We start from the raw sequence: 11,023 nt of genomic DNA, 5'->3' as shown, positions 1-11,023 counted from the left end.
AGTCTCACTCTGTCACCCAGGCTGGAGTGCAGTGGCCAGATCTCTGCTCACTGCAGCCTCTGCCTCCGGGGTTCAAGCGTTTCTTCTGCCTCAGCCTCCTGAGTAGCTGGGATTACAGTCACACATCACTAAGCCCAACTAATTTTGGTATTTTAGTAGAGATGGGGTTTCAACATTTTGGGCAGGCTGGTCTTGAACTCCTGACCTCAAATGATCCAACCACCTAGGCCTCCCCAAGTGCTAGGATCACAGGCATGAGCCACCACTCCTGGCCTAAACTAAGTATTACTATTTTTAAAAAGAGAAATTTCAGAGTAATACAGATGTGTACCTTGAGAATTACTTTTCATAATTTGTAAACTTTCATTAATTTTCTCAAAATGTGATGTTTTCCTCCTGTGTCTCTGGTGTTGTCCTGCCAGACAGCATTTCATAAAACTTCTATTTTGCAAGCTAAATCTGTATTTTAGTGTTTTTTTCCACCCAGAGATAAGGAGCACAGAGCTGTGGCCGAGACATTGAGGACTGTTGGGTCTTGTTTTCCAGGTGGTTGGCAACACGACATCTGGAAGCTATAGCTACAGCATCCAGAAGAGTCTGGCTTTCGCATATGTCCCTATAGAACTAAGTGAAGTAGGACAACAAGTGGAAGTTGAACTATTAGGCAAAAATTACCCAGCAGTCATCATACAAGAGCCTTTGGTATTGACTGAACCAACCAGAAACCGGCTTCAGAAAAAAGGTGGAAAGGACAAAACTTAAAAAAGACCTTTAGCTGTCAACTGAATTTGAGTTGCTAATGACTGTCTTTGAAATTATTATAATTGGTTTCCAGGGGAATCAAGGAAACCAGGAATTTATTTCAAAATCATCAAAGCCTAGATTTAGAATCTTAAAGATACCTTTCTGTTAAGTGTTTTCTAAGCAAGACAGAATAATAGATAAATGATTTATATTGTTCTTTTAAATGAAGAAATTTGAAATGAATTTTTTTTATTACCCCACATTACCCAATCGGCAAAACATTTAGGTGTTTGCCAATACATACGATCATTACTATAACTGAGTTAAAGGACATTTTATAATTTTAGTAACAAATGCATGTGTTTCTTGATAGCCAAAAACAAATTAATAAATTATCTTTTACATAAAAACATATAAAATATTGTTGATGGATTTACTTCACTGAGAAACCTTTCCTTAGATGAATAAATAATCGTTTTAATTTTTCATGATATATCTGTGATGAAAATAGTAAAATTTAACATTGACATATAGCCAACATTTTAATTCAATTCTCTGAAATATTTATCATTTTCTTAATGACTTCCCTGAAAGGAGCTTTATAGGACATTATTATTTTCCTTTTAAAGGTTGTTTTAGAAGAGAAATTGCAAGAAAGAACAGAGTCTTCTAAAGGAAGCGGTACTTGTAAACTTTTAGAAATGAAGCTGAAACATAAATAGATTGTGCCAGTACAAACACAATTTGAATACTGAACACCTCTCTATGGGAAAGGATTAATGCAAGTTGACATCACATGGTGCCATTCTGAATATCATTTCACAAAGCATTTGACAAAGCAGATCAAACACAAGCTTCAGAGCTGACAGATTGTCCTTAGCGCTAGGTACAGCAAGAAAAACAATCCATTTAGAAATTATTCTTTGATATACTTTTTGAAATCATCTGGGTGTAGTTGACTGAATAAATCAATTTTTTTGTAAAGGGTGTTTTATCATTTATAATTAATTTATACACACATACATTTGTTATACATTTATAGAACTTTTCCTAAGCATTAAAAAAACCCAGATGTGAAGCATAAGATTCTGTAATTTGAATAAAGTTTAAAATGATTTCTTAACTCGTATGTTTTGAAAAGGTGCCAAATTTACATTTTAAATGTTTTATAACAGTAGTTACATATTAGAACTTTTCACAGGTTAATTTTTCTTTGGCATATCCTCTTAGATGAGAAAAGAAAGAAATCCCTTTGATGATAAACAAATTTCCTAATTATTGGGAATATTATCTAGGCTCTCTAGTCCAGTTCATGTTAGTGCTAGGAATTTGGAATATCTTGCTTTTTTGGCTGGGAATTGGGATATCTGCTTCTTATTCTCTACCATTCTATAACCCCATGACCTTAGGATAGTTACATGCCATCTCTGGGCTCCTCCTCTGTGAAATAGGTTTAGACTCTTTTTTGGATACTATAATATCAAGAAGCAATAATGAAAGTAAAAAATAGACCATTCAGATGAATGTTAAAATTTTAAAGAAATCTTACCCAGAGTATAAAAGAAGTTTACCCCGATTTCCTTAAGAAGTTGCCCTCATTCTCTCTTTTGTTGTATGTTAGGTGCTATTAGGTTTTGTAGGTTACCCCAGCACCCCGACTCATACCCAGCCAGTCATCAGGTTTGGCACCAGCCAATTCATCCACTGGCTATGACCTTCAACACAACTTGGCCATGGAAGGACGAGACGAGTTAACCAGATTTCTTCCATGGAAATTTGGATTGTGAACCATCATAGGAAAAACTGATTAGTACTAAAAGCTGAAGCTGAAAAGATGGATAGAAATAGAAGCCATAAAGCCAAGAGGGCAATGAGAGCTCCTGATAAGGAGGGAGACGCAGAGAGAAACAGAGAGAATGAAAGACCAGTTCCCAAAGCTCTTGGCTCCTGATGGCCGGTTCTTGGGTGAGAACCTTGACTTAGAAGGGCCCAATTCAAAGCACAGCTTCTGAAAAGTGGAACATAAGTGGAGAGAGGCCTCAAAGGAATGGGTCCAGGGTTAGTGTCAGCCGTGAACAACAAACAGCCAGCATACTTGAAAACACTCTGGTGACGTGCAGAAGTCCGTGTCTACAGCTCAGAAAATCAGTCTCAAGAATGTTATGATGAATGATAGGCACTTTCTTCCCTTGAGTGAGGAAATCTTTTTGGAACTACAAAAACAGTTCCTAGTCAACACATTATCAAAACATTTATGGGTGGTGTTATGTTGCTAATGTTGATATCCTAACTAATCTGTGTGTTTCTTCTTTTCTACTTATAAGGAAGAATGACAGAAAAAAACATTTTAAAGTATACCAAGTGGGACATTATGTAGCAGACAGATGAGATTCTGGAATTTTATTGAGAGGGTTTTGTGCATATTTTAATTGAACAAAAGGAAAGGTTGATATTAGGAAACACAGCAGTTGTGAAAAGAAGAAAGTTTTGGCTACACAAATAGCATTCTTTAGCTAAAGTCCCAGGAAAGCAGAGCATGAAAAATCAAATTAATTATATCCTTCTTCTGATGAATCTGCATGTAAAAATATAAATACCACCCTATTTTTATTTATGCTGCTGTCATTAATGAATTAGAATAGTAGTAGTATATTTAGTTTGTTTTCTGTTGCTATAACATAATGCCTGGGTCTGGGTAATTTATAAAGGAAAGAGGTTTATTTTAGCTTGTGGTTCTGGAGGCTGTGAAGTTCAAGACCTGGTGGTTGCATAGGGTGAGGGCCTCATGCTGCATCATAGCATGGCAGAAAAGCAGAATCGGTGAGAGGGCATGCTTGCAAAAAAGAAAAGGGGGCTGAAATCCTGCAATAGTTAACCCATTCTTGAGAGAAAGACATTAATGAGAAAGGCCATGACTGAGATACCTCCCACTAGGCCCCACCACCCAACACTGCCACATTAAGGAATGAAGCCTCCAAAAAATGAATGTTTGGGGAAAAATTCATAACATGTATGGAAAGCTGCATTATGAATGATAAAAGGGTAACACATTATTTAGTTGTATTTTCTCCAGGAAAAGGTTTTAGAAATATTAGCATGCCATGAAGCACAGAGTTGGTGGGGTGATACAAAAGCTACTGGGCTAAAAATCACAAGACCTGTTTTTTCCAGGTCTGCCACCAACAAGCACAGTCTACATAACATCTACTTAAGCCTTTCCTGTATTTTAAGTTCCATGAGTAATTGCTTTCCTTAGTATTCATTTGTTTACACATGTTTGTTGAATACACACTATAGGCCAGGCACTGAAAGAGCAGTGGTGAACAAGACAGACATGGCCCTGCCTTCATGAAGTTTATAGACGACAGAGATCAAGCCTTTAACTAAAGAAACAGCGAGATGTTTAATTGCAAATCAGAATGTAATGAAGGCCAAGGTGAGAAGGAGGGGATGGCTAACAGTGTCAGAAGATAAAAAGATGTCTAGTAAGACTAAAGGCTGAAAAGTGTCCCTCAGGCGAAGCAGAGTGGTCATGAGTGCTACTGGCATGAACAATTTCAGGATACCAGTGAAGGCAAAAACCAAACTGCATTGAAAAATGAATAAGAAATAAGGGTTAGAAACAGGGAACAAGTGATCTTACTATTCAGGAGCAGTTTCCTGATAAGGTAGGTTATAATGGGCATCAGTTAGAAAGCATTTAGCTGCAAGTTAAAAAAAAATACCATTAACAGTAATTTAAGCAATGATTTATTTTATGAATTCACATAACAAGAAGTCTGGTGGTAGGCTCCATAACATCATTAAGTATCTCAGTTCTTTTTTATCTACCCTACCAAATCTTCCCGCCCCCCAATTTTAATCTCGTATATACATGTATATGATTAAACTGGCTTTAAATGAGCACATTTTTATTGCCCATGCTTTAGCAAACATTGTATTCAAAAGTAAGTTAATTTGGAGAACTCTCAGTTACACCAAAAGGCCTCCAACACTCAGACTCAGCTACATGCATTCATTTTGGGAGTTCTTAACTGCTGGAATCATTCAGACTCACTACCTTCTTTGCCTAACTTTTAGAAATTAACAGTAATATTGGAGATTATTCCATGTCATCCTTTTGTCATACAATGTAACTATTTTTATTTTTTTAATGTAAGTGCTCACATTGGTTTTAAATACTTATGCGTGGTTGGAAGGAGTTGGCTTGGAGCTGATGCTTAAGAAATGGGTATACAATGGGGGCTGGGCACAGTGGCTCACACCTGTAATCCCAGCGTTTTGGGAGGCTGAGGCAGGTGGATCGCTTGAGCCAGGAGTTTTGAGAACAGCCTGGGTAACATAGTGAAACCCCCGTCTCTATTAAACAAAAAATTTAAAAAGAAATGGGTATACAATATAAAATGTCCCATACAGAAAAAGACAGATGCAATTCAGTAGTATATTTTGATTACTGTGCCAACTCTAAAACTCAGGCTGTTTAAAAGGTAAGGAAAGGAAAGAAGCAATAGGATAAAAGGTCACACCAACACCCTGTTTCTTTATCTGACTGGTGGTTACATGGTGGTTACTGTGATGATTCCTTGACCTATGTACACTTTCATGCAATTGTCTTATGCACAAAAAGTGCTATGCCAGAATATTTTTATAAGAATGGCACTATTTTCCACTATCTTCTCTCTCTAGTTAGTTTTAAGGAAGTAGGAGGTGATAAGCAATGGGTGGGATGAAGGGGTCAAGGGAGTTTCAGTTTGAATTGGCCATATGGCTCTTATTCAGACTATCAATTTCATAAATTTGGAGAATTTCAGAACTAAAATAAATCTTTCTTTTTCTTTTCTTTCTCTGATCCTTTTCCTCCCAATGTATACACGTACACTAACTCGGAGAACAAATCAACAATAAATTGAAGATACTTCTTACAAAGAATTTGTTTGTTTGTTTGTTTGTTTTGAGGCAGAGTCTCACTCTGTTGCCCAGGCTGGAGTGCAGTTGCGCGATCTTGGCTCATGCAACCTCTGTTATCTAGGTTCGAGCAATTCTCCTGCCTCAGCCTCCTGAGTAGCTGGGTTTACAGGTGCATGCTGCCACGCCAGGCTTACTTTTGTATTTTTAGTAGGGATGGGGTTTCACTATGTTGGCTAGGCTGCCCTCAAACTCCTGAACTCAGGTGATCCATCCACCTTGCTTCCCAAAGTGCTAGGATTACAGGTGTGAGCCACCATATCCAGCCAGAGAATTACCTTTCTATATGCTTAGAATCTTGATGGTTCTTAACGCATTGACAGTAGTTAGCACTAATGCATAACTTATATTCATTAGCTAAAAGAAGGATAAAAGGACCTCAAAAACATCTTTAAAAGTTTGGTTTATCACTTTAAAGGCCTTTAAGAAGACTCGCCTCCTCACTTAGATATGGTTGTAACAAATCCATTCCTACCTTGTTTCTAAAACTAAATAGATCATAAAAATAATTTAATAGCTGGCATTTCAACAAAGTTTAGTCTTCTTTCTGATGCTCAAGTCTATCTCCTTCTGGACAGTTCAGGGTGGTAATGAAGCAATAAGTAATACCAACCACAATTTGCCACATGTAGCTCGTGAACTTCAGGTTTTCTCTCTGAAGAAAGACCTCTTACCATGCTTATCTCTCCAGCTAGGAAGCTCTGGTTATTCTACTGCAATAGTTAATCATTTAGAGATAAAGTATTTTAAATTGCTTAGTCTTTGTATGTAATATTTGTCATATTCAAAGGCATTGCAACAAAAACAGGAGAAACACCAAGATGCAGGAATCATGACCTCTGAATGTAGCTGACAACCAGTCAGCAGAAGCCAAGAACGTTGCAAACCGCAGCAATCAAGAGGCAGGGCGTTAGCATTCATGTGATTCTCTTAGTGCATGGCCTGCAGGCTTTATTGGGGAAGATTTATTCTTGGCTCTCTGTTCTCAATTATAATGAACTTTACTTTTCGTCAAAATGTAAACTAGGTTGCTACCATTATTATTATTTTAAATAGATGATATATGTACAGAGTTTAACATTTAGAAGGTATAAAAGGGTATATGGTGAAAAGTTAGTCTCTTTCCCATCCCTGTCCCCAGTTGACCAGTCTATCCAGAGACAACCAATGTTACAATTTCTTCCATAGATTCTTGAAATACTCTATAAATATGCATGCGCCTCTCTCTCTCTCTCTCTCTCTCTCCATATATATATGTATATGTTTAAGCAAACGAGAGCATACCAACCATACTGCCATTTGCCTTTTAGAAATTAAACAATATGTTGGAGACTATCTATATCAGCCTTTTTAATGATTGCTTAGTATTCCATAATTAATTTAACCAGACCCTGTTTTTGACCTTTTTCTATTACAAACAAGGCTAAAATGAATATCTTATATATTATATTTCTCACATTGAGTATCTCTATAGGATAAATTCTTAGACTGGGATTGCTGAATTAAAGTGGATGTGCATTTTGATAGATATGCAAAGTTGTTCTCCTTAGAGGTTATACCAAATTTCACTTCTCTGACAAATGTATAAGAGGGCTTGTTTCTTTATACTCTCACGAAAGCATTGAATTATCACTAGTATCAGTGGTATATTATTAATATTTCTATTTAAATTTCTCTTTTTGAGTAAGATTCAGCATCTATTCGTATATTTAATGGCCACTTGTATTTCCTTTTCTGTAAACAATTATGTTCCTATACTTTGCCCATTTAAAAATTGGTTTGTTGGTCTTTTTCTTATTGACTTTAGGAGTTATAAGAGATTTTCACTATGGATTAAATAGGTTTTGTGAGGGTTAGAATGCAAGCCAGGTTGTTATGTATATTATTTCTATGTAAAAAATATGTTCCTAGTTCGAAGCACCCCACTTGCCAAACAATGAACTTTTATCCCACTTGTGAATTGGGAGCTGCTTTTATTTCTGTCCCAACTTTTGCAACTTCTAACGGATTGAAATTATTTTTACTGATGTATCTATGTACTGGGAAAACCCTAAAGAAACTAATGATTAACTCAAACAATAGAAGAGTTCAGTAATTGGTAGGATACAAATTGGTAGACACAGTAGCCTTCACATCCACAAATAATAGCCAGTTAAAAGTTATAATGGTAGAGAAAGCCCCATTTAATAGCAAAATAGAAGATAAAATATTTAGAAATAAGTTTAAGAAAAGTACAAAACTGATATGAGGAAAACACTTCTAAAAGGTGCAAAAATTGACCTTAAATGGACAGGCACTCCTTATTCTTAGATATGACAACTGAGTATTATAAAGATTTTGGGGCCAGGTGTGGTGGCTGATGTCTGTAATCCCAGTACTTTGGGAGGCCAGGGCAGGAAGATCACTTATGCTCAGGACTTCGAGACCAGCATGGGCAACATAGTGAGACCCTATCTCTACAGAAAAAATTTAAAAAGTAGCTGGGTGTTGTGGCTCACGCCTGCAGTCCCCAGCTCCTCAGAAGGCTGAGGTGGAAGGATCACTTGAGGCCAGGAGGTCAAGGCTACAATGAGCCATGATTGTATCACTGTACTCCAGCCTGAGCAACAGAGGGAGACACTGTAAAAAAAAAAAAAAAAAAAGAAAAGAAAGAAAGAAAAAAACGAAGGAAGGGAGGAAAGGAGGAAGGGGGAAGGAAGGAAGGATGGAAGCAAGGAAGGAAGGAAGGGAGGGAGGGAGTAAGGAAAGGAAGGAAAAGAAAAAAACATGCAGGAACAGCCAGGAAAACACTAAAAGTGAAAAGCTATGAGGAGCCATTAGCCCTACCATACATGAAAACACATTGTAAAGCCTCTTAAAACTGAGACAGTCTGGTGTTATGAGTAAACAGTCAGGCAAGTAGAATCCAACTAACTGAAAACTTAGAAATAGACTCAAGCATATGTGGAAATTAAGCATACGATGAATGTGGCATCTCATATCATTGAGGCAAAAATGGAATTCCCTATGAATGGTGCTGAGACAACTGGCCAACCATTTGGAAAAAGAAAAGTAGACCCATATTCCACATTGCACACAAAAATAAATGCCCATGGATCAGGGATCTAAATGTAAAAATGCAACTATATAATCACTAGAAGAAAACATGGGTCAATTTTACTTTAACTTTGGTATAAGGATAGTTTCACTATGACTCAAAATCCAGATGTAATCATAGAAAATATTGATAAATTTGTCTAACATTTAAAATAACTTTTGCATGTTAAATACACCAATTTGACAACTGACAAACTGGAAGAAAATATTTGTGATAAATATCACAATTAAGGGGATAACCTGTGTAATATATAAATAATTTTTTAATTGAGTGGGAAAAGACCAAAAAGAAAAAAAATTGAAAACAACACAGACAGTTCACAAAAGCGTTGTTAAAAGAGCCCTTCATCACATGAAAAAATGTTCAATTTTATTCTTAAGAGAAAAGCAAAACCAAAATACTATACTGATGTATCATTTCTCATATAAGATTAGAAACAATTTAAAAGTATGGTACTTTTTAAAAAAGACTTAGTTTTTTAAGAGCAGTTTTTGATTCACAGCAAAATTGAGAAGAAGGTACAGAGATTTCTCATATATCCCTTGTCCCCACACATGCTTACATTCCCCATTATCAACATCCCACAGCAGAGTGGTACATCTGTTACAACTGATGAACCTACATTGACATAATCATGTAAAGTTCAATTTACTTTTGGGTTTATTCTTGGTGTGGTACATTCTATGGGTTTGGATGAATGTATAATGACATGTATCCACCATTGTAGTATCATAAAGAGCAGCGTCACTGGCCTAAAACAGGGATTCCAAACCCCCAGGCCACAGATGGTACTGTCCATTAGGATCTGGGCCACAGAGGACGGGAGCTGTAAGTGAGCGGAGCTTCGACTGTGCTTACAGCTCCTCCCCATCACTTACATTACCGCCTGAACTCTGCCTTCTGTCAGGTCAGCAGTGGCATTAGATTCTCACAGGAGAGCAAACCCTATTGTCAACTGAGCATGCGAGGGATCTATCTAGGTTTCACGCTCCTTATGAGAATCTGATGCTTGACAATCTGTCACTGTCTCCCATCACCCTCAGATGGGATCATCTAGTTGCAGGAAAACAAACTCAGAGCTTGCAGTTTTTCTACGTTATGGTGAGTTATATAATTATTTCATTATATCTTATTTCATTATGTATTATATATATTATGTAATAATATAAATAAAGTGTACAATAAATATAATGTGCTTCAATCATCGTGAAAGCATCCTCACACCCCGCCACCTGGTCTGTGGAAAAACTATCTTCCACAAAACCAGTCCCTGGTGCCAAAAATGTTGAAGTCTACTGCCCTAAAAAATCCTCTGTGCTACGTCTACTTAACCCCACTTCGCAAACCCAGCAACCACCGACCTTTTTCACTATCTCCATAGTTTTGCCTTTTAAAATATCATACAGCAGTAATCATATAGTATATAGCTTTTTCAGATTGGCTTCTTTCACTTCATAATATGCATGTAAAGTTCCACCATGTCTTTTCATGGCTTGACAGCTCATGTCTTTTCACTGCTGAATACTGTTCCATTGCCTGGGTGTACCACCGTTTATCCTTTCACTACTGAAGGACATCTTCATTGCTGCATAGTTTCCAAAACTTTGAATAAAACTGCTGTAAACATGTGTGCAGGTTCTTGGGTGGATATGTTTTCACCTCCTTCTGATAGATACCAAAGAATGTGACTGCTGGATTGCAGGATAAGAATATGTCTAGTTTTGTAAGAAACTGCCAAACTGGCTTCAATATACTACTCAGTTGCTAGTGATGAAAATTGGTACAATCCATACACATATAGAAATGAGGGGAAATAGAAATAGAGGCATTCATTATAAACTCATGGTTTTATAGATATGTTTAGATATAGTATGTGGGTATATGTATAAACACTTGTATATGTGTGTATGTATACACATATATTTAGTTACTATCTTTGTCTTGAGAGAGATTCTAGAAGTGATGACAGCCCAGTAGCAATGAGCACATCTAAAACACAGATTGCTTTCTAAATGTCATCCCTAGAAACAATCAGCGTTCCTTGGAGAATGTCTGATTCCAGGGTTGGGGAAGGAAAAATGCAAGTTGAGGCTAGAAAATCTCATTGTATCAAAATATATGGACATGCTCAAAGATTCAAGAGGACATGCCAAAAGGATATAAGCCAGACTATAGGATCTCCCACTGGCCAAAACAGAGAAAATTTAAGCATTGAAA

At 36.9% G+C, this 11,023-nt stretch overlaps 1 protein-coding gene across 2 annotated transcripts in view; it reads left to right on the top strand.

Annotated features, from left to right (window-relative positions):
- DMGDH (dimethylglycine dehydrogenase) overlaps positions 1-1,235 on the top strand; it is a 78,234-nt gene extending 76,999 nt beyond the window's left edge. For both annotated transcript variants that reach the window (XM_017527712.2, XM_017527714.2), the window contains one exon: positions 547-1,235. In XM_017527712.2, the coding sequence (XP_017383201.1) occupies positions 547-762 (216 nt within the window). In that variant the 3' untranslated portion in view covers positions 763-1,235. The remainder of the gene's footprint in view (positions 1-546) is intronic.
- The last annotated feature ends 9,788 nt before the right edge of the window (positions 1,236-11,023 follow it).

Source organism: Cebus imitator, unplaced genomic scaffold, assembly GCF_001604975.1.
Source record: "Cebus imitator isolate Cc_AM_T3 unplaced genomic scaffold, Cebus_imitator-1.0 Scaffold50, whole genome shotgun sequence".
Classification (NCBI taxonomy): Eukaryota; Metazoa; Chordata; class Mammalia; order Primates; family Cebidae; genus Cebus; species Cebus imitator.
Note: the sequence above shows the minus strand (reverse complement) of the source record. Positions and strands in the feature narration are given on the sequence as shown.